General features: G+C 43.5%; 5 protein-coding genes across 5 annotated transcripts; 2 read left to right on the top strand and 3 right to left on the bottom strand.

The window, feature by feature from the left end:
- Positions 1–3,134: 3,134 nt before the first annotated feature.
- On the bottom strand, positions 3,135–6,442 carry LOC103983363 (trihelix transcription factor GTL1-like). The gene is made up of 2 exons (XM_009400585.3): positions 5,499–6,442; positions 3,135–4,921 (listed from the first exon to the last, which is right to left on the bottom strand). The coding sequence occupies exons 1-2, from the start codon at positions 5,825–5,827 to the stop codon at positions 3,220–3,222; spliced, it is 2,031 nt and encodes a 676-aa protein (XP_009398860.2). The 5' UTR covers positions 5,828–6,442; the 3' UTR covers positions 3,135–3,219.
- A 726-nt stretch (positions 6,443–7,168) lies between these two features.
- LOC103982438 (probable metal-nicotianamine transporter YSL9) lies at positions 7,169–11,636 on the bottom strand. The gene is made up of 7 exons (XM_065148203.1): positions 10,866–11,636; positions 10,601–10,773; positions 9,387–9,484; positions 9,169–9,303; positions 8,897–9,086; positions 8,702–8,816; positions 7,169–8,617 (listed from the first exon to the last, which is right to left on the bottom strand). Exons 1-7 carry the CDS (start codon positions 11,242–11,244, stop codon positions 7,689–7,691), a joined length of 2,019 nt encoding a protein of 672 aa, XP_065004275.1. The 5' UTR covers positions 11,245–11,636; the 3' UTR covers positions 7,169–7,688.
- Positions 11,637–12,322: 686 nt separating this feature from the next.
- Positions 12,323–15,867, bottom strand: LOC103982439 (probable serine/threonine-protein kinase WNK4). The gene is made up of 7 exons (XM_009399361.3): positions 15,202–15,867; positions 15,034–15,071; positions 14,669–14,896; positions 14,362–14,582; positions 13,832–13,989; positions 13,334–13,733; positions 12,323–13,247 (listed from the first exon to the last, which is right to left on the bottom strand). The coding sequence occupies exons 1-7, from the start codon at positions 15,313–15,315 to the stop codon at positions 12,520–12,522; spliced, it is 1,887 nt and encodes a 628-aa protein (XP_009397636.2). The 5' UTR covers positions 15,316–15,867; the 3' UTR covers positions 12,323–12,519.
- Positions 15,868–17,552: 1,685 nt separating this feature from the next.
- LOC135634562 (heat stress transcription factor B-2b-like) lies at positions 17,553–18,884 on the top strand. The gene is made up of 2 exons (XM_065144936.1): positions 17,553–17,921; positions 18,002–18,884. Exons 1-2 carry the CDS (start codon positions 17,655–17,657, stop codon positions 18,617–18,619), a joined length of 885 nt encoding a protein of 294 aa, XP_065001008.1. The 5' UTR covers positions 17,553–17,654; the 3' UTR covers positions 18,620–18,884.
- A 1,034-nt stretch (positions 18,885–19,918) lies between these two features.
- LOC135635811 (ethylene-responsive transcription factor ERF027-like) lies at positions 19,919–20,993 on the top strand. Its single transcript, XM_065147169.1, has one exon. It carries the CDS (start codon positions 20,219–20,221, stop codon positions 20,909–20,911), a length of 693 nt encoding a protein of 230 aa, XP_065003241.1. The 5' UTR covers positions 19,919–20,218; the 3' UTR covers positions 20,912–20,993.
- The last annotated feature ends 1,965 nt before the right edge of the window (positions 20,994–22,958 follow it).

Below are 22,958 nucleotides of genomic sequence, written 5' to 3'. Positions count from 1 at the left end.
ATGAATGATATGATCACCTGCAAAATTTTTAATGTTGTACTCTCAAACTTGAACTAAAATTCATCAGAAAAAGTGGCTTTGTCACAGTCTTCCTGTTAATGGCATCACTAAGGTGCAGTCGAAAGTAGACCAGAATCAGCTGTTTCGGTTGCGGTTCGAATCGTCGATTTTTTATTTTTTAAACTAAAAATAAATTTAATATACAAAATTATATATCGTCGATTATGGTTCAAGAATTATCGGTTTCGATTATCGAAAACTAGAGATAGATTGTAACCGAACCACTTAGGTTTAAAATCAATGAATCGTCGGACCGCTTCAGTTTCGATTCGACTCATACTTGATTCTGACTCGAACCAAATAAGGTCAAAACTAGCTGAAAGCAAAGTCACTTTAGATTGGTACTCTTCGATCATAAATCTTTTTTATCGAATGCTTAGTTTCATCTCAGGCAAATTGAATGATCTGTCTGCCTAAATTTGGGAAAGAATGGCTGCAAGACTCCCCCCTGATGAAAGTAAGGATGGCCAGTGAGGCCATTATGCTTCTGTCACTTCAGTACCTGTATGTTAAGTCCGGCATGAAAGCTCGAAACGAACTTATGTGACACTTTCTCTTCTTCAAGTGTCCCTCTCACCTACAGAAAGAAAAGAAATTTGACACTATGAGCTCTCATCAGATGTGCATACTATGTCTGAGGTAAACCTTCTTTTGGGATAAGCATGTCTCTGTGGTCACAACTGTTGTGATAGGTAAAGGCAGCCCTCCTGGAGCTCCAGAGATGACATCTCCTCCACCTAAACAGCGATTGAAAAGCATCAGACAAACAGAAGAAACTCACAAGGCAAGCCAAGCCATGACCTTGTTAAGCTTTTTTGCCTTTTGCAAATACCGAAGGAGGGAAATGGACTGCAGTTCTGGATATGGAAGAGAATGGGAGTAAAGTATAAGCAGTAAAGATGAAGATAGGGTTGGGTTAGGAAGGGGCCAAGGTAGGTGATGGAGAGGAGAGATGGAAGCCATGTGCAAGGGGAGCAGGTGGGGAACATGAGGTAGTATCCTCTCCACCTTTAGCTAACTCTCCTCAACCTTTTAGACTCACCTTTGCTTTTACTAAAGGAGAAGATGGCTTTAAAGACAGTTGTGGGTTTCTTAGTTCCATGTTGCTGAGTGAGAAAGGTAGAGAGATTTATCTTATCCATTAGGGAATCACCAAGACTTGCATGGTGTCCAGTCCATTGTCTCTGACTTGGAAAGATATCTCACAAGGGTGTAAAGCTTAGTGCCATTAGCTAAATTGTCAGCTACTCACATGAGGAAGGTACTAAGATTTGGTGTTTGTGACAAAGTAGGAGTTGTTTTCTTCATGGGCATGTGTTGCTGATTAGTGTCCATATTGATCCATTGATTATAAGTTTGAATGTGAAGATAAATGTGTTAATTGGTGAAGATAAGTGGTTGCTTGGATCAATTTATTGAAATAGCAATCAAATCAGCAAAATAATATAATTAATATTTTATAGAAATATATTTGGATTGACTATTACTCCTCTATCTACCATAAACTTAAACGGATGCCCTTAATTAACTTAAATATATTTATAATTCATATATTTTTTATTCTTTCTATATATAATTAATAGTAATCATTTTATATCTTCTAACTACTATATTTGTAATCTCCTTCACACATATTTATATCATATTAAATATTTTTTTTTGACACATAATTGCACGTGAATAAAAAATATTTTCTCATCTTTTGTTGTATCTTTGCATGCTCATCTCATACTTCCACTTAGCTCAGAAAAAGTAAGCTTGAAAAATAAAAAAATTATAACCAAATAATATGAATGCCTACTCATAAAAAAAATATAAAATAGTTAATGATTAACGCGAGATTTGATCGAAAACTTGTTATTAATAATCAAAGTCTATATTATGTAAGTTTGATTTTTTTTTTCAAATAACTTAATCAATTACACTACGAGTAAACTATTTATTCTGATATATTTTAAAATTAAATATTAATTTGAATTCCTTAATTTGAGATAAATTAATTAGATACACCCTCAAGATTTTTGCACATAAACTACTACTATAAGGGATCCATTTTGACCCTTAAAAAGTAAATAACTTAGATTCTTATACTAAAGGAATTATAGCTAATATGGGCAATTCAGAAGAAAATTTTATTATGTGGAAAAAAAAATGTATGAGACACTCGAATCTGATATCAATCACTTATGAAATAATACACTGATCAATCTACAATGTCTCAATAAGGATGATATTTAATAGAATGAAATGAAAAAGGAGATTTTGGGGTGGCAACATCTGTATTTGTGGTGTAGATCTAGAGAGAGGAGATGAGAGAGATGCATCAGCTGGCTGTCCATCACACAGATACTGACCTGTTTCTAAATGTTTTGGTCAGGACAAGCTGGTGTCATTCCTTCGCTCCATCTTCCCCTCATGCATCTCCTCCTCATCCCCCTGAAGTAAAATCCTTAACATGACGAAGTACTTTTCGGCAACAGCAGAAATGACAGGGTGGAAATGGTGACAGAACCATCAGCACTGACAAATGATGACAAGAAGAATAGAGAACTTGCACTGTGACACTGGAAACCTTCACAATGTTTCATTGCAATTAAAGATAGGGAGAAAAGAAAACAAAAATGAAAAGAAAAAGAAAATTCCTGCACCATATGGCCTGTGATATGATCTTACAAATTTTCCTTTCTTTGTCTTCTTGTTTTAACTAAACTGTGTAATGATGACCAAAGAAAAAACATATTGAGATGTAGAGAATGTGAGCTTCTTTAGAGCTGTTGTCCACTTAATTTACCTTCTCCGATTGGTTGTAGAAAATTCTGCTCATTTCTATCTCTCTGTTGTCTCTTTTGGACTCGTTCCATTAGTGAATGCTGTGTTATAGTGCTGCTTATTAGCTTCTCTGGCCGTTGACGTGGGAGACGATTCTTATTCCACAAACAAATCAATAAAGAGCAAAGGGTGGATTGAAGCGATCACCACACTAAAGAAGTACCGATGATGCTTGGGATAATGTCGATCGATGGTGGGAATGCATGCATGAGGAGAAGAGGAAAGGGATGAAGGGAACACGAATGTGTGTGCTGCAGTGGTGTAATGTGTAATGGTAGCTACATATATGGGAAGGGAATTAAGTAGAGCTTTCGGGGATGTATACTGAATCTATCGGGCTATAGCCAAGAAGGAACTCGCGGTTGCTGAGGCCGCCGTCGATGGATTCCCTCCGCCGCCGGCGCTCATGCTCTGCCTCTGGAACTGTATCTTGTAGTGCAGTTTCCCTTCGTCGTCGTCGTTGTCTTGGTTCATGTTGTCGCTGTCAGTTTGGTCCAACTTGTCGTAGTCGTTGATCACAGTGCTTCCCTTTTCCAATCCTTGGTCAGAAAAGATCATATGAAGTGATCCATTGGTAGTTTGTGTTCGTGTAGCATTCTTGCTTTCGGGCTCTGCGGCAGGTTGAGGCGGCGGTGGCGGTGGTGGTGGTGCTTGCTGTTGCGACATGTTCCTTGGTGTGTCACTCTGCCGTTGATTGGAAGCGGGACTTCCCATGGTGTTGCAGGTGCCGAGGAGCTTGTTGCGGTAGAGGGCGTCCAATTGGTGGAAGTAAGAGCAGGTCTTGGAGTCCTCGGGCCGCTTCTTGTTGCTCTCCTTTACCTTCTTGAAGTACTTGTTAATGTTCTCCCACTTCTCCTTGCACCGCTTGGCGCTACGTTTGTAGCCAAGCCGCTGCATTCCGGCTGAAATCTCCTCCCACAGTGGCCCCTTCGGCCCGGTCTCCTGGTACTTCGACTCAAGCTCGCTGCGGAGCTTGATCAACGCATGCACCTCCGCCTTTGGCCATCGCGAGGATGACGACATGGGCTCCGAGCTGGGGACGAGCTCCATAGCCGACGACGGCTGATACCGTGCCATCTCGGTTCTATGGTGGTGATGCTGAACAACGTGCTGCTGCGAGGGTGATTGTACCAGCGAAGGTGGTCTTTGCTGCTGCTGTGGCAGCGGCAGCTGAGGAGCGGCTGGTTGTGGCGGCGGAGTATGCGACTGCTGCTGCGGGAATGGCGAGATGGAGAGAGGAATAGCAGACATTGTGGGCATGGGGATGGTCCGGCCGGTTAACTTCTGAAGATAGGAGATAATGGCGGTGTCTCTGGACGAGGCCATCGCCCACTCCTGCTCTAAGAGCTCCTGCTCACGGTTGAGCCGCGTCATCTCCTGCTGCCGCCAAGCCTCGTCCCGGATCATCCTGTCCTGCTCCCTCTTCTCCATGGCATCCAAGAACCTCTGCTGCATGGCCTCCTGCCGCTCCATCACCTGCTTCATCAGCCGATGGAAGAAAGGCATCATCTTCCTGCTAGGTCCCGAGCACCCGCCGTTGCTCTTCCGCTTCCTCCCTTCCTGGCTCTCGCCGTCAGTCTCTTCGTCATCGGACTCGAACCATTCAGAAGATGAAGAATTCGACGAGAAGCCGATGCCGGCGGCAGCGGCGGAGACGGCGACGGCAGCGGAACTGGAGATTCTCTGCGCGCCACCGGGATGGGTCAGCTCGGGAACGACGACCCTAGTTGGCATCGCAAGAGTCGGTGGGGCCAAGACGGAGAGAGGCTGGGCTCTGCTGGGCGGTGGGCCCACCAAGCTGGCGCTGAAGGCGGACGAGGTGGCGACGAGGGTGGAAGGGACAGGAGCGGCGGGTGTAACGGCGGCGCTGCTGCCACTACGGAGGGCTTCGAGCTGGCTGAAGAAGCGGTAGCCCTTGCCGTCCTGGCGGCCGGCGCGGCCTTCTTTGGTGCGCTTGTAGTACTTGTGCACGTTCTCGAACTTCTCCTTGCACTTCTTGGCGGTCCTCTTGTAACCGAGCTCTGCTAGCTTTCTGTCAGCAAGGGAGCAATAGCCCAGCAGACGAGCTCAAAACAATTAGGAGCCGAAGAGGAAACAATGAGCACAACAAAAACGCAGGTGAAGGCAAGGAAGATGAGATGGTCTATGATTCCATTACATCCCACGCAACACCCACCCACAGCATCTAATCTTCATTATACAGCAATTATCACCCCACTACATTAACCTAAACACCCACCCGTTTCATGCTTTTGCATTGGGTAGTCTTCAACCGCGACCTAAAGATATAATCTGATGAATACAAATTGATTGGGATTGATGCAACACTGACGCAGGGAATGAAGTGAGAGAGAGAGAGAGAGAGAGAGAGAGGAGAGGACTGGTTTCTTTCCCCAGAAAAGTAGCTCAGCTGCTGCAACCATTGCTGCAGCAAGGAGTCCGTGGTACGAACTTAACGCCAGATAGTTACTTGGCTGTCTCTCTCTCTCTCTTTATGATGCTGGTGGTGAGGTCAATACCCAAGGAAACCGTTAAAGAGAGATCAAAGGCTCCACATTTTGAGGTGTTGGCGAGCAGGAGAAGTGGGAATTGCGAAGGAGTCTATTTACCTGGAGACCTCCTCCCAAAGAGGAGCCTTGAGTGTGGCGTCCCGGAAGGCGGTGTCCATCTCGGACCGGATCTTCAACAGGGTGAGCGTCTCCTGCAGCGGCCACCGGTTCCCGGTGACGCCACCACTGCCCCTCTCGGCCTCCTCACCTGTGGCAAGAACCTCGTCGTCCGGAGAGTTGCCTGCTACGGCGGGACCGAGTTCGTCAAAATTCGCACGCCAGGCGCCCGCTGGCGGCCGGCCGCTAATTGGCGATGCTGCCTCCGCCTCGCGACCGGGAATTTCGGGCAGCTGCACCCCGTGCTGCGCCCCTCCTCGCTGCAGCTGCATGTCTTTCTTTGCCTTCTCCTCTCACCTCGTTGGGGAGAAAGAGAGCAAGGAGTGGCGATTGGCCGAGGACCGGAGAAGTATCAAATCAGCACATGGAAAGGGTGAAAATGATGGGAGCACCAACAAACCAGGAGAGAGAAAGACAAGAATTTTTCCCTGAGATATGAACCGCAACAGGACAGGGTGAAGGTGAGAGGGCTGAAGAAGATGGGGAGCCGCAGAGAAAGAGATGAACACGGTGAGTTCGAGGGGGGTGGAAGGAAGAGAGAGAAAGAATGATCAGTGATCATGCACCGTCGGATTGGAATATCCATCTCACAGTGCAGTACCGGAATCCTAATAAACAAAGAAGAAGCAATATGGTTGGTTGGCGGGCGGTGGTGGTCCAGCTTGGGAAGGGAAAAGAATTATCGAGAATATGCCCCCATGGAAGCCGAAGCAGAGAGAAGGGTGTAAAAGTGGGGAGGTGGAAAGGGGCAAACGAAAAGCGGAAGGGGAGACAAGAATACGTTGCAACAGCTGGTCACAACGTGCGTGGCGATTATTGCGGATCCCACACGGAAAAAAAGGCGAAACCCACCCTCCAAATATACCCACAGCATCCCATGTTTTAAGACCCCCAAACTCTTGTGTCGATTAAAAGGCATGATTGGATCTGAGAAAAGATTATTAAAGTGTTTTTCTTAAGTTGCTGAAACTGTGACGTGTTACGTTTGGGATGTTGGTCGGATGTGACCTGTTTGCTTGCTATAAATGGGAGGATGACTACTGAGTTATTAGGGTGGGACCCGAGGACCGGTCTAAGTAATAGTGGAGGCCCCCACTGTTGCAATCATAATTCACAGCCCGGCATGAGAGGCATAATAAGACTCATCCATTGTACTTGTGAGAGAGAGAGAGGGTGCCATATTATTTCGAGTCTCGACATTGAGATCATAATACATGCTGTATAATGAATGGGAAAGAAGGAACAGGAAAAGAGAAATCTTGCTTTGGGGCTCAATGCAATGGCACAGCCACCAGTGGGAGGAGATGGAACAAATGCGTCGGCCACATGATGGCTAGTTTATTAGGTTTGGCATCGAACTGTTCTTCTCCCTCGCTGTCCCCTCCTGAGTTGGCCTCACCATGTGAGAGAAGCTTACCAAATAATGGACACATAACAAAGCATCCCAAGATGGCATTACTTCGGGCTGTGTTCATTCCTTTCGGCGAAAGCATCCAAAACATGAAACCATCGTATGATCGATCATAACGCTCTCGGAGCCTCTCTGCCGTATCGATCGCTCTCTACAACCTCAAGCTCATGCTTTGGCGAAAGGGAAATGCACAGGCAGATAGTAACTCAAGATGTCTCCTGATTCAAATTAGTAGATCCACAGTGTAGCTGTACATGTTTAGTACTGCTGAGACTTGCCACATTATCTAGTCTGATCCAAGACACAAGTGAAACTTCCGATAAGAAGGTTGCGGAGCTGCCGGGCGCCAAGTATAAACAGCTTGCATCAGTATGACAATGTGAAGGAATGGAAAGATGTGTACTGTAAGCCTGTTTACTGTTTGAATAACTTGAGAATCGAAACTCTAATTTCAACATAGAAAGATCTTTACCAATGCATTCTTCTGTACCTTTGTCTGGGAGAAAGGGTAAAGAGCAATATCTCATCTATTACAAAGAGTGTTGCTGATTTCCACCCTCCAAAAACCAAATCAATGGAGTATCCTCAGACTCTCTGCAACTAAGCTGGTATTTGTTTCTCTTCCTGTATAATTTACTTGTTGAAGTTCGTGATACATCAAACTAAAAGATCCTCTCATGAAATATCTTTCAACTCCATCAGATGATCTTTCTTTTGCATATCTATTCTATGGCCACAAATTTCACGCAGATAGGAGGATCGACCTTAGCCAAGGCTAACAACGATGAAGGCAACATCCACAACCCGTCCCCACAGATAAAACCAGAGGCAACAGCAGGCACCATTAGAGCAGCTTTTTTTCTGTTTAACTTGTGCCAGGTAAACACTATCAAGCTCCCAACACACATGTCGATTGTGAAGCTAGCTCCAACTAGAAATGGCACTGCCATGGCCACTGGTAGGGGAACCCAACCACTGTACTTAGCTGGCAAAGTATCCCTCATCATGTTGGCGACCACTGCAAACCCAAAGAAACCATAACAAAGCTGCAAACAATGATGAGGGAGTGCTGAGAAGCCCTCAACACTGAGAATTGCCATGTTTCTATATATCAGAGCATATGGAGCCTTCCAATTTCCATTTGGATTCCCCACATCGAAGATATTGTAGAAGAGAAAGAAGGTTAAAGGGGCAATAATGCAGCCCATGGCAGTTCCAATGGCCTGACTAAGAAGCATCGATCTTGGGGATGTCACAGTGAGATGACCCGTCTTAAAGTCGTGCATCAGATCAGCAGAAATGGAAACGACGGACTTAATTAGGCCACAGCCCACAAGTCCAGCAACTACACCGGAGTCTTTCCCAGCCCAAGCTGCCAATATAAAGAGAGACACTTTTCCGTAGTTGTAAGCCATATTCATGTCTGTTAGGCCAGCACCATAAGCATTGCAGAAACCAAGAGCTGGAGCAAGCATGTAAGCTATGACCACATAGTACCACTTCACCTCAGGGAACATGAAAGGAATAACAACAATGGAAACCACAGTGAACAGTACATACCCAGAGTAGGCTAACCACACTGGTATGCTCTCTTCTATATATACCTCGTTACGTTGGAGATCATTAAGGATTGGATTATCCTGATCTGCCTCTGTACAAAATGCAAAATAATTGACATTGCAAGATAGGAGGTGGAAAAAGAAATCTTTGCTACAATAAATTTGATTAAATTTACCATTTTTTATCATTCTGCGTGTTGCTCTAGCATGCATGTTTCTGGCAGTAAAAGCTAAAATTTTTAGGAAATTGTAGAGTCCATCTCCAACAATTAGTGCAATTGAAAGGAAGACCTGTCATAAGAGCAGATATATGAGCAAATGATTTCTTCTATTTTTATTCACAATGATTAAAATTTTTTCTAGTGATGTACCTTGTAACCTTGCAAACCACTCATACTACTTTCGGGTAAGCTACTAGAGTACCACTCTCCTCTAAGTTCACTTATTAGTGGCCACATTATTCCCCATGAAACCACTGCTCCAAGAAGGAGAGAAAGATTCACAATATGGGAACAAATCATGCCAGCTCCAATATATGTCAGGCTAAAATCAAAGAAAAACCTGCAACACAAAATATTTTTACGTTGTTAAATAAATTGATGGTGATGATATAATCAACAGTAAAGTAATAGGAGACAAGTACGTCTGTTTCCAAGCTTTCAGCCCAAAGACTGGGAACTGTGAGAATCCACACCCATCTCCTCCTGAGCAGAACCACTGGAAAGTGCTCCACAGGAAACTAGCTGCAAAATACTTTGCAAACCCATGGACTTGCTTCCTGTTGAGGATGTTTAGCCATAAAGCTTAGTAGTAATATAGAGTCAATACACATCTTAATTAAGGAAGTAGATAAATACATACTTAGCTACGTTGTCTCCTTGAGGAGTGTGGAAACCATTGATAAGGATGGCAGTCGCAGTGCCACTTGGAAAAGTTAACTTGTAATCAATGATCATGATCTGAGTAATTGGTGCATGTTGCAAAAAGAAACATCAAGGCGTTATAAAACACGAATCATATAGTGAAAAAACCATTAAAATCAGTGACAGAGGATAACATCATCTTGTAAGTAGTATTCTTAGTAACCAAAAATCCTCAAACAAACAATATAAATGGCTCCATAGTTGCAATGAGTCATGTAACATAAATTAGCATTCTAGCATTACCAAAGCCTGATATATGCATACAATCACTACCTGCACTAAACTATTTAGATCCTAATAATTATACAGGACTAAAATAATGATGTATCATTAACATTGTTGAATAAATAATATGACATCAGAAAGAATTCTGTTCTATTTATAATACATCTTAGCAGAATCAGTGACATGAGATTTTATTCTAAATCATATTGAGTAAGGTTTGTAAAAAATAGTTGTTTTGGAATTTCATTTTATCATATAAAAGAACCATTCATCACATGGATAAATTTTCAAAAATGTAGTTGATATCTCAATATATAAGAGGCTATGATTATTTTAATTGTTTGACAAGGTCTACACAGAAATCCTATTTTTCAAAAGAGTATCTATAACTAATTCACGTATAAATATTTATATATTTTTAAAGGTCAAAAGTGGTTATGAATGTTATGATTCAACCAATAGCTTAAAAGCTTTGCAACTTGAATTTTTGAATTCATTTATCTAAAATATATTTACATTATGATCAATTGTTTGGATTGTTACTTGAAATGGTCTAGAAAACACTTTCATGTGATTTTAGACCACTCCTCTTTTGTTAATTTAATGAACAACCAAGTATATCCAAATTAAATAAATTTTGATTTCTAAACAGCTTATCCGTTACATATCGTACTTAATTCAACTTATGTACAATTTGGAACCTCCAGAATTGACGTTGAGGTGATTGAGTTGAGGGCTCCATTCTTCCAGTGGGATTCTAGCTGAATTCTGTCTCTATATACATATATATTTATGTATATGTTGACAAACTAAATCAGCATTTTCATCAGGAAAAAAACGGTAGTGTTTTGCTGATCAAGACCCAATAGAGTGATAAGAGAACAAACTAAGAGTAAATTAAGAACAATAGGAAGTAGAAGGAATTACCTTCCTGAGAGGAACCAGGGCCAAGAGTCCAACAAAACTAACAGTAAAAAGAAATGCAGTCATCCAACCAATGCCAGGGTCCTTGTAGCTACCTGGTACATTCCCCTCTGTATCCATCCCTGCTTGCTCATAAGTCTTCTTGTTCAGACCCAACAGATAGGATCCAAATCCACCTGCAACATGATCAGCACTACCATAAACCAAATCAGAACATCAAAGTACAACATACACAATGGAAGATTGAGCAAGATCCGAGCATTCCCACCACCGACGGCGACGTTGTAGCAAGCAACTGCACACGTCTGCACCACCGTGTTCTCCTGTCGCGTGAAGGGAGTTGAAAGGATGCCAATCTTGTGCAGCAGCTTGGTCCAAGACCTGAGGACGGCAAAGGCGAGGAGGGCGGCGGAGACGTTGAGGGTGGGGACGAGGCCGGTGGTAAGGTTGAGCTTCATCACGATGACAGTATACATGACCCCGATGGCGAGGCTCGCGGCAAGGCCGCGCAGGGTTATTTGCTTGGACCATGGAGGGATCATCCTGGACACGAGGGCCGCTGTCTCGATTTCTTGCATCTCTCCGGGCTCTGCCTCGAATTGGCCGGTTGCAGGCGTTCGCTTCTTCTTCCTTCTTCCCTCCTCCATTCAACGGCAAGATTCACAATCTGGAACGGGGATCAAATTGGCCATTTTGAAGGTTTGGTATATGTAGCAGCGTCAGAAAGCTGTGCAAGTGATGGAAATTGTAGAATATCGTGATGCAATGCGCTAAAGATCCCATCTTGCTACTCCTCATATACACGATCAGTTACAGGATGACAGTCTACCATTCATCATCCTCAACAAATTGATCTCAACCGAATGCATTTCCCCAGACAATCTCTTCTCCGACTGTTTGCTCCTTAGGCGAAGCACAACGGATGGACCAAAGCAAAGAGTAGAGACGAAAGACCAGTGGTGCGGGATCGGATGCTCGCAGAAACTGGCCTGCGACCATTGGGCCGTGTGATCCCTGCGGTGGGTTGACGAGCACAGAAGAAAGACCTATCCTTTGTTGCTTTCTCGCCTTGCCTCCTCCCGTCGTCAAGGATCTCTCATCATCGCAAATGTCTTGATCTCATCCTTCTCATTTGCATCTATTCCGTCACAGCAGCAGACGGAACGCGATGGATCTGCTAGGGATCAAGGGTTGTTGCGGTTCGAGCTACAAAGACTCGTCGTTCCCAAAATAACCGGGCGAAGGAGACCGGAGGTGGGGTACTGTCGAGGGTAGGGTGGTAATCTTGTGTGTAATGTTAACCAAGCCCTTGCAGAATTCAACTTGGTCTAATACTTGAAGCACTAGCGAAGCGCATGAACATGGAAGAAGGAAAAGGAATCAAGTGGGAAGGTGAGTTCTTGTGTGAATTGAGTCATATAATTCCATATGTCAAAAAGGAAAACAGGTTGATGTGGATACAGTGAAAAATGCCTCAATTATCCATTTTTTCTAATTCATTATTGGCAACATTCTGGTAAATACAGTGATCTGAGAACCCTATAACTTCACATGACTATAAGAATCCATCATAAGATAGAATCAATAACATCATAAGTGGCTGCTAAAAAAAGCAAGCTGATGAAAGGATGTCATCATAAGTTCAATTTTGCCAACAATTCACCAAAAAAATTTATTCTATCTTGTTCAACAGAAAAAAAAAAAAAATCGTATTCACCACAGAAATAAACGAAAAAATAAAATCCATTTTCTGAGTCACTGGAGCCCAATTAAGCTACCACACTATAAAAACTTACATACTAAGAAAATGAACTTAATAAGTTTCCTTGAGGATAGTCACGGATAAATTTCATATAATTATTTGCCGAAATGGGAAAAAAAGAAAGAATGGTTCGGGATGAAAAAGGAAGAGAAGGGTACAGTTAACCACTGCTCTTCCTTGTGATCCATCTCTTTCTAGCATTCTGTAATGCCTCCTCTCGCATCCTCGATAGCTCAAAAAACCAGCGCTGATATTGAGCTTCGATCATATCGATCTCTGACCGCAACTCATTTTGATCTTTATTATTCAGGGAGAGTAAAGAAGAGTCCTTCAGAGAAAGTACCTCAACAATATCACAAGCACCAATATCTCCTTTAGAATCGGCATCAGTATTATATCCACTTAAGCTTTTGGAGCTTCCGACAACCATAACTGAAGTTGCTGAATGTTGAGAACGTTTGTCTGCCCCATTAACCCCACTCCAAATCGAATTATTATCGATAGGTGAAACTGCCTCATCCATCTTCTTATATGATGCAACATCATCATTTTCCGCAAATTCCCCTTCTGAGGTTCCTACGTTTATCTGAGATTGATCAGCGTGGTCATAGCCCAGCTCGAAATAAGCACTTGATTGTGGGGATAACTCAGATGAAAGTTCATTGTTATCGTAAGCTCCATACTCCTTGCATGAGCTGATGTTGTCGCTAGAACAATGATCAGCAGGTCTCCAGCCAGGTACAAGTCTCATGATCAAGAAGTCAATAAAATCAGCTATAAAGACAACATCATAGTCGGATAGATCTAGTTGCTCCACCATTTCTGCAGCAACTGCAAGTGCTGTATCTGAGTCCAGGTAGAAAAGGAAATGGATATTCCTCACTCGACCTGCATCAGTAAAGCGCAGGAGTCAAATTAATAAGTGTTGTTAAATTTCTACGAACTTATTGTTAATACCGTATACGTTTACCTACCATATGTATCAGCAATACGCAAAATTAATGAGACAGAGTTGTCATCATTTTTCTCTCCTTTCAGTCTAAATTCATTATTTCGATTGGTTCTTTGGAATTCCAACGCTGGTGTAACTGCTGTCAGATTGCTGTTCTCAGTGCCAGTACTAATAGGAAGTGGTCTGTAATCAGAGTCAATGTCCATAGACAGAGGCCTTGAAGATGGATTCATCATATTAAGAATATCGTTGGAAGATCGAACAGGATCTGGAAGAGGCTCCTTAGCACTATTAATTTGAAGAAATGGGTCTTTCAAGAGCTCCTTGGCAGGCAACCTCTCTGAAGCAGAAACCAAACATTTCTCTATAAACTGACGTACTTGAGGATCTGCTACTTTGGCAAGAGCAGCAGGCTTTATTCCCTATAAAATTGCAAATCCAATGATTCTTAGTAAAATAAAAAGCATCGAGAAGAGAAAAAACTTGCATAACTAGTAGGACATTACTGAAGGCAACTTACAGACATGACTTTCTTATAAATCTGAGCAGGATTTTTGCATTCGCTGTATGGATATTCAAGTGTAACCATCTCCAACATGCACATACCAAAAGAATAAATGTCAACTAATTCATTATACTCCTCTTCATAGAGCTCTGGCGCCATAAACTCAGGGGTACCTACAAGTATTATTACAAACATCAAACGGAAAAACCAATAATGTAACCATCGATTAGGTTCAATATGATAATACAAAAAGTAAAATGAGAAATCAGCACACGCCAAACGAGAAGCATGGGCAACAACATCAATAAAAAATTAAAAGAAATTAAAATATTTACTATAAAGCTATAGACAAGTCATCATCAGGAAAAAAGAGTTCATTCAATTTTTAAGATGGGTAAGTCAACTTTTAAGAATTTGTTGAGGACTGACCTATGGGTCATTAAAAATTATCTACACCGTTATGCATGGAAAACTAAGATGTGCAGTTTTGCACAAAAGCACAAAAGAAAAAAATAATAATTGAAAAGAAAGAGTTTTTTTTTTACCAATAACACTTCGAGCTGTAGGTTGTTGCATGACAATAGCCAACCCAAGGTCGCCAATTTTAACTTCTCCATGATTGCCGTTCACAAAGATGTTATCACATTTCAGATCTCTATGAAGAATAGGAGGTTTGTGACTGTGGAGGTACTCCAAACCTCGAAGAATTTGTCTTGCCCAGCTTTTTATTGCTTTCAAGTCAACATGTTTATGCTTTTTACGATATCTACAAGTTCAAAAACAAAAGCCACTTAAAACTATCATATCCAAGAAAATCAATCATCAGTCAGCCGATATGAACAGAAGACTTACTGCCTCAGACTTCCGGAATTGAACAGCTCGGTGATGATGTTAATGGTCTTGTTTTGTTCATCAACCCATGAGTTGCAAAACTTGATGATATTCACATGCTTTAAGGACTTCAGCAAATGAACTTCAGAATACAAGCGTTCGAGATTGTCGGGAGATTGCAGCACCTCATCAATTTTCACTTGATTCCATGCAACTTCTATCCCATAAACCTCATCGAATCCCTTATAACTGCACGGCAATAAACGAATATAAATCTTTGTAAATTGTAAGCATTAACGACGCTCAAAATTTTCCAGGTGAAACAACTCAAACAACTCATCATAAATCAATATAAAAAACTGGGTTCAGATCGTTTAAAGGCTTACACAGTCTTGAATGCTCCTCTGCCTAATACCTCGTCGTGCTGCAGCATCAGATTGAAACCAAATAAGAGAGATATATGAAAACTAATAAAGACAAAAATTACGAGGCATCGGATCCTTATGAATCGTTCTCCAAACAGGAAAATGAGGCTTCCAACCTAATGAACTCACACGAAAATAACGTCCGGTAGGATCGGCCTCGACGCAGTCCGGATGCAACATGCCACCGCCATTGCCACCGATCCCCAGGTCTTTCGGGAATCCATTTAAAAGCATCGGTTCCATTCGAACAACAGAAAGAAAAACTACAAGAAGAAATGGAAAAAAGGTATGCTTTTCGAGGAGAATGATACAGGGTCAGAAGGCAATGGGAAAGAATCAGAGCCGCCGCGGCGCGATCGGACCGCGACGGCAGGCTTATGAGAACGCCTCGAACGCGACGGAGAAGGGACCGGAGGCCGAGCGCAGGCGGCACCCGCAAGCGACGGCCAGGCTCTCCGCGAAGGCAAGATCCATCACCCCGCTCCCGGTGGTCGCCCAGCACCGGCCCCTCATTCTCCCGACACGCGCGGCGCCCGCCAGCTCCACGGGGTCTCCATCTCTCGATCGCGGGGATGCAACCAAGGAGGGGAGGAGCGAGGGGAACCGCGGGGTCGAGCCACTACAAGAAGGCACGATGGAGGAGGAGGGGGAGGATGAGGAGGAAAGGGGCAGCCGCCACCATTACGGGATTGGATCGACAGAGGCCCGAATCGAACAAAACCCCTAACGATGAGATGGTGCAGAAGATAGCAAACGGCGAAGAGGGGCCGAAAGAGGAGGAGACATCGAACAGGTGTTCGGTAAAACAACGCTCCCTTTTTTGTTTTTGCTTTTTATTTATTTATTTTACATATATTTCCATTCAAAAATTTCAAAATAGCATATTTACCACTCTAAATATTAGTATTACATATACACCCTTCGATATCCGTAATATTTAGATCCTACATAGATGTGGACGTTTAGAGATCATAAATATCTTCTCTATCGCTGCCCGAGTTTCTACGCCGCCCGTAAGTTTGAAAGGTAGCCGCACATCACAGTCAATCCAAATGGATAAGAAAGTTTGACCAGCTACATGTAGATTGTTGACTCGGATCCGCAGCATTCCAATCCGATTGGGGCACGACGTACAAAAAGGTCCGCACCATTTGTGCGCACTTAACGGTGAAACGTATCTTAGCATTTTGGAACTCAACATGACTTTTGGATTATTCTCATCCAACATTCTACCCAAATAAACACACTCCAATGTTGTTATCATAAGTTCTTTTTCTACTTAGTCTCCATTATTAAGTACAACAGAGAAACACTTTCTTCTGTGATGTGTCTACATCACATATGAGTCCAATTTTTTTCCTCGGCTAAATATGATTATCTAAGACACGTGTTATATAATTTTTTTTTTTAATTTTTATGGTTTGACCTATTGATCAGTTTAAGATAGTCAAAACTATAGAATTATTTGAAATATCTTTGAAATGAAAAAAATGTTAAGTTTTTAAAATAGAAATTTTATACTTTTAAAATAAAAGTATCATTTCTACTAGAAAAGTATTTCGATTAGTAATATAATATCCCTAAATATGAAATCGAATAGTTTAAAAAATATTATAATCATCTTTATTCTTATAACATAAAACAACAACAAAAATTATGATTATCTTTTTTTTTCTATTTTTAAATTTTGTACATTCGGAGAACAAACACTTGAGAATCATGCTATTATCTCTGAATCTCTTTGCTGATTTAAGCCAAAATATTATATTTATTTATATCATAATTTAATTCATTTTTAGTCCCAAAATTATGATTTTAATATCAATATTTTTACAGTTTCATCTATTATCCTGTGTATTTGTTCTTTATTTATATTAAATTTAAACCATTCATTCTAAGGTGACGTGACGTGCACGTGAGCCACGACGCCATTCCAGATGCGCCTGGAAGCAACTAGACTGTTTGGATCAAAATCCAGAGCAGAAAACAATGGGACTACAGATCCAACCGTAGGAACCCCCTCGTCCATGTCGGGATCAGCTGCAAGCACTACACGAGGCACCCAAGAAGGAACCGCAGCGCTTCGTTGCGATCCACGACTCCCTACGACGTGTCGAGCTCAGCCTCCGCAATACCGGTGTTTCCTGCCTGGAATAGCGTACCCGAACGGTAGAAAGGGACCAGGAAATCTTCCACGCGTGTTGATTTCCTTTATCTAAACCGAACACACAGCCAACCTTTTCGCTATGGGCCACCTGGACATTCCAATTCGTGCTGCTCAGATGGGTAGCCTTTTAAGTTTCCGCCTCCAAACGCATTTGCTCGCTTTTACTGTATCGGTTGCGGTCAGAACTAAAACTCATCCCTTCTCCAGGGCGCTCGTTGACGGCCACGTGTGTCATTTGCGGTAACCTTCTGGAAACGCAGCTTCTGGTGCTTTCCTTACGTTTCGTCCCTGTCTTCTTCTCTCTTATTCTAATATTTTCGCACCGCCAATCCTGCTTCCTTCCCCCTTCCATTTTGTTATATGCGACACGAAACTTCTAGAATCTTTTGACACCGAGCGGTTTCTTGCGCATCTCATGGGCCACCCGGCAGAAGCACCGTCGGCGGCGGAGGAGTCCGTTCCTCCGCCACCGCCGCACGAGGGACAGCGGGCGATCCCGACGCCGTTCCTGACGAAGACGTACCAGCTGGTGGACGACCCGTACTTCGACGACGTGATCTCGTGGAACGAGGACGGCTCCACGTTCGTCGTCTGGCAGCCGGCCGAGTTCGCTCGCGACGTCCTCCCCAAAAACTTCAAGCACAACAACTTCTCCAGCTTCGTCCGCCAGCTCAACACCTACGTGCGCTCGCCGGCCCTGCAGATGTCTTTTTGGTCGGTGGATTCGTCTTCCATGAGTTCTGTTTCTCTTGGATTTTTCAGGGCTTCCGAAAGATCGCATCGGATCGGTGGGAATTTGCCAACGAGTGCTTCCGCCGCGGCGAGAAGGGGCTCCTCTGCGACATCCACCGCCGGAAATTGTCGCCGACGGCGATCCCTTCGGCCGCCCCTGCGAACCGGGTTATGTCGTCGGAAACTTCGGGAGATGAGCAGGTACGATCCACGACCTCCTCCCCCAGCGGCTTTCAGCCGGAGCCAGCGGCGGTGGTGGCGTGGGCGTCGCCGGGAAGCAGCGGCGGGGCCTCGGAGCTGGCAGAGGAGAACAACCGTCTGCGACGGGAGAACAAACAGCTCTCGCAGGAGCTCGGCCAGATGAAGAGCCTCTGTACCAACATCATGCAGCTAATGGCCAAATACGCCCTATTCCGGAAGAACGGCGCGGCAGCGACGACCGCCGTCAGCGGCGGTGGAGGAGCGTCAGCGGCTCCGCCTCTGGAGGCGGGTGGCAGTTCCGGAGAGCGGGGGAGCACGAGGCTCTTCGGCGTCTCGATCGGGTTCAAGCGGAACCGCGGAGAAGACGGTGGCGTGGCATCGACATCCGCGGCCGTGATGGGGGACGACGGAATGGTTCCGGTGCTGGGCCGTTCGGCGAGCGGATAGCAAGTCCTGGTCACGTGCGAGTCGAAGACGTTGACGACTCGGTCGGATCCGAAGCTGAGTCGCCGCCTTCCCTTAGTTTCTCGTTAGGAGCGGATTAAGCTAAGCATAATGTCAGCTTAAGCGTTTCGCGGGTGTGAAGGCAAGACTAAGAACTTTCGGTCACTCTTGTACGAAACGGTGAATCACAACCATGTGCTGGGTAAGTATAGTACCAGTAATGGGGATGGTTGTACTCTTTCGTGAAACGTTGACCACAGTTGACCAACCCACGGACCACGTAAATTATGTTGCGAGTGCATTCTCGTGGTCTTCTCTAAACCACTCTCTCAAGTTTGCAGGTCAAGATAGATGATATATTGCTTATCAAAATGTACAGATGATCTATTGCAAATCTTGGGCAAGCCTTTGCTTCAGATTTCTCGGTTCATCGAACCTGGCCTGGTCTGATCGGACCAGGTTCCATTTGGTCCCTCGACATGGCCCGAGATCCAAGCACAAGAGTGCTTGCAGTAACGTCTTCTCCTTCCGTCGACTCACTGCACGCACTTACAAGCGCAGGAGTTGACGGCGTGATTGTTGTAGGTGAAAATGGAACATCAGGATCACCCCGAGAGCTGCGTTCTGTCTCCGGTGTTGTCTGTGATCCTCTTCGCATTTCTCTCGAGTGGCTTGGATTCATAGAGTTGCATGACGTTTGCGTTGAAAGCAGGGTTTCTGAGTTAAAGATGAAAAGACGGTATCAGTTTCTGCAAATGCCGTCCGAGAAGAAGGTCACAGATGAGTTTGGACGACTCTTCTCTGCCATCTCCGTGATGTGATGGGCTTCATATATCTCCGTACAAAACGAAGGTTTCACAGATTGAAGCGCCCTGATTAGGTTTTCGTACTTGTATTTGTTGGTGGATGCAGCACATATGATTGTGTCGAATCAAACTCAAACTTCTTCTTCTTCCTTTTGTGAGCATCATCTTTCAATTAATACACTCAGTATGACCTCAATCAAGACATCTCCCTCTAGCCAAAACTTTTTCCTTGAGATGACTAATGGATGAGATTTAGCTTTTGCAGCTTCACTGCTTCAAGCTAAGCAACCAATAATTAAGAGAATAACCTAATCAAATTAAGTTAAAATGTACAATAACCTTATAAAACTAAACAAATAAACAATATTATGGATATATATATATATACATGCTTAATGATAAGATAGTGGCAGGTGATAGTGTTATCCCTACTAAATGTTCTTTGGTGGCAGGTTTGTCTCTGAGGACAGCACCTAATTGCTGGTAGAGCGTCGGAAACAAGGCGTATATACATCCCGAAGCTGACTCTCCTTTCACCATTAACGCTCCCTTACACGCTAACACTTCACCTTCTTTCTTTCCCCAAACACCTTGAGTACTTTGGTCAGATATATTATTCCCCTCTCCCATTTCCGCTTCACTACACACAACAAACAGCTACTGTACAATCTGATCATGTGAACCACCGTAGCTTTCTACCTTTGCTTGTCGCCTACACTGTGCAACCCTGTTTTAGTATTATTGTAGCTGTTCGTTCTTTCTTTGATCCCTTTCTACCTTTCCTCGAAGCAGGTGCATGGCTGACCGAGCTTCGGACATGCACCGCCATCCCCACGTGGGCAGCCGGCCGCCCCCACCCGAGCAGCAGCGGCCGCTTCCGCGTGAGCAGGGAGGCAATGCGGCGCAGCTCGAGGGGCAGCGGAGTGACCCGCGGATGAGGATGGAGCGGTCTGCTCCCCGGAAGCACCCCAGCTACCGCGGCATCCGGTACCGGAGCGGGAAGTGGGTGTCGGAGATCCGCGAGCCGCGCAAGGCCAGCCGCATCTGGCTGGGCACGTACCCCACCGCCGAGATGGCTGCCGTGGCCTACGACGTGGCCGCTTACGCGCTCCGGGGCCGGGACGCCGTGCTGAACTTCCCCGAAGAGATCGCATCTCGTCCCGTGCCGGCCTCGGCCTCCCCCGCCCATATCCGCATGGCGGCGGCCGAGGCAGCCGCTTCGCTGATGCCGAGGACGGGAGCGGGCGACGGCAGTACGGCCGCTTCGCATCATCATCATCATCAGCAGCAGCAGCAGGTCGGAAGCCACAGCGGGTCATCTCCGGGCACGGAGGGGCAATATGTAGATGAGGAGGAGATATTCGACATGCCCCAGTTGTTGGTGAACATGGCGGAGGGGATGCTGATGAGCCCACCAAGGCTGAGCCCGCATGGCTCCGAGGACTCGCCGGAGGCCTCGGAGGGGGAGAGCTTGTGGAGTTATCCTTAGAGATATGGTGCAGGAGCTTAGCAAGCGGTAGAATAAAAGAGACGATCGCAGTACTGTTGTCATCTACATTCATATATATTGCTGTTTCGGGGGAACAATCGAGTGTGTAAGAGCTTTTATTATCGATTCAATATCGTACCAGCTTAGCAAATTTCAATGAGTAATGGTGCAAAGCGTATGTATGAACGCAAGAGCCAAGTTCAATCTGAGATGGAATTCACGTGAACTGTGGGAAAACCACAGCATCATCTCGTCGTTAGAGAAGGGTTGGTAGCGCTGACGGCTGTGTTCTAGGGTTCTCAGGTGGCAACAAACGAGGTGTTTGGAAGGTAACCGGAGGGGGTGACCCTACGCTCCATCAAAGCTCTGCAAAGCCAACCACGGACGTAAAGCTATTTGAGCTCAGCTTGTCTGCCGCAATAAGCGAGGGGGCGCGTCGTTACACCTATTCGTACATTCAAGTGTTCCCCAACCCATCTAAGCTTCCAAAAGACTGCGTCCTGCTATCGGCGGATAAATCTTTTCCGCAAATGGATCCTCCTCGCAACAGACAAGCCTGTGCGTCCCACACAACCCTGACAGTGTTCAACGTAGTCCATCTCTCTCTCTCTCTCTCTATATATATATATATATATATATATATATATATATATGTATATATGTATATATATACATGTATATAAAAAATATATATATATTTAATTAAGTTAGATATTTGAAAAAAATTATTTGGTTTAGATGATTACATGTAGATCAAAATTCTATGAGAGATGTACGTAGAAAGGTTAAGAAAGATCCCTCAAACAATCATTCTTCCTATGTCACATTTGGGGGAAATCAAATGAGATGAGAATGATATGTGGGAAGGGGTTCTTAGGACTCGGATATGATTCCTATTCCAGCTAAAATAGGACAAAGAAGTCGACCACATTTTACCTCATAACCAAAGGCATGCAAGTATGATGCACATGGGATGTGCTTTGACTTGCATGAGCCAATGGGATAAGACACTACCACAAAATGTATATTTCTTATCTCAATTTGAAGTTGTACATCGGAAAGAACAACATTTGGCTGTCAACATTCTAATGGTGTGACCTATGCATGGACAAAAGTGGTCCAATATGAACACCAAAAGGAAGGATATATGTATATCCCATGCCAAAGGATCATTGGAAAATAGTTTGGAAAGTGATAGGCTCTAATTATCATCTATATTAATATGAACATTTTATTTTATAGTCGTATCTCCCACTCTATCTCTTAATCAAAAACATAAAAGATTAATTTAAAGTTTGGTTTGTTCTCAACATTTTTCTCTAAGTAATATGAAAAGTTAAAGAATGATAAACATTTGAATGATAAACATAAAAAGATTCAAACAAAAATCAAATATCATACATAACATCGGAGAAATACATTTCTTATTTATCATAGATACGACGGTCACCAATGTAGCTTTACAATAAATGGCAAGTATCAACTTCGTAATTTTTTTTTATTTTCAATTACTAATATCTCGTCTAATTTGGCCAACTTTTATTATTTTTTGTATCAAATGATAAAAAAAATACCTCTATTTTTTGAAATAAAATAATATTATAAAAAGCACAAATTGAATTGCCTAAAGGGTATGCATACATGCATAAATGATCAATATATCAAACATATAGATATGACAAATCTTGTTGAATATATAAAGGAAAACTAAACTCTCATTCTCCTCTCTTTCTATCCTTTTATAAGGCCATTTAGAAACCGTAATATCTCAACTACGTTCTATATGAGATGCGTTATTTAGTTTTTAAAGATCATGTCTATTTATAGACGAATGAAAATTCTTTCCATCGAGGACATCCCCTAAGGAATCATATTATAATATAGACTTCTTTTTTATTGGTCAATATTTATCATCAAAATCTAATTAATTCTATTATACATCTTATTTAATTATAAAGGATCATATAATCTAACAAACCAATAATAATATATCCCTTATCATAAGAGGTATCACATCTTTTTTTAACCTAAAGCTAAAGTCGACTTA

This window comes from Musa acuminata, chromosome BXJ3-4, assembly GCF_036884655.1.
Source record: "Musa acuminata AAA Group cultivar baxijiao chromosome BXJ3-4, Cavendish_Baxijiao_AAA, whole genome shotgun sequence".
In the NCBI taxonomy this organism is placed as follows: domain Eukaryota; kingdom Viridiplantae; phylum Streptophyta; class Magnoliopsida; order Zingiberales; family Musaceae; genus Musa; species Musa acuminata.
This window is presented reverse-complemented; position numbering and strand designations above follow the sequence as displayed.

Excerpts from the sequence above, each read along its gene's own strand:
- LOC103983363 (XM_009400585.3), bottom strand. The coding sequence starts at position 5,827 with ATGCAGCTGCAGCGAGGAGGGGCGCAGCACGGGGTGCAGCTGCCCGAA. Across the intron at positions 4,922-5,498 it reads CTTTGGGAGGAGGTCTCCAG|AAAGCTAGCAGAGCTCGGTT; the intron begins GTAAATAGACTC and ends CCTTGCTGACAG.
- LOC103982438 (XM_065148203.1), bottom strand. The coding sequence starts at position 11,244 with ATGGAGGAGGGAAGAAGGAAGAAGAAGCGAACGCCTGCAACCGGCCAA. Across the intron at positions 10,774-10,865 it reads CTACAACGTCGCCGTCGGTG|GTGGATTTGGATCCTATCTG; the intron begins GTGGGAATGCTC and ends ATCATGTTGCAG. Across the intron at positions 9,304-9,386 it reads CAAGGAGACAACGTAGCTAA|GAAGCAAGTCCATGGGTTTG; the intron begins GTATGTATTTAT and ends CATCCTCAACAG.
- LOC103982439 (XM_009399361.3), bottom strand. The coding sequence starts at position 15,315 with ATGGAACCGATGCTTTTAAATGGATTCCCGAAAGACCTGGGGATCGGT. Across the intron at positions 15,072-15,201 it reads CTACCGGACGTTATTTTCGT|CACGACGAGGTATTAGGCAG; the intron begins GTGAGTTCATTA and ends CTGATGCTGCAG. Across the intron at positions 13,248-13,333 it reads GCGTATTGCTGATACATATG|GTCGAGTGAGGAATATCCAT; the intron begins GTAGGTAAACGT and ends TTACTGATGCAG.
- LOC135634562 (XM_065144936.1), top strand. The coding sequence starts at position 17,655 with ATGGGCCACCCGGCAGAAGCACCGTCGGCGGCGGAGGAGTCCGTTCCT. Across the intron at positions 17,922-18,001 it reads TCCGCCAGCTCAACACCTAC|GGCTTCCGAAAGATCGCATC; the intron begins GTGCGCTCGCCG and ends TGGATTTTTCAG.
- LOC135635811 (XM_065147169.1), top strand. The coding sequence starts at position 20,219 with ATGGCTGACCGAGCTTCGGACATGCACCGCCATCCCCACGTGGGCAGC.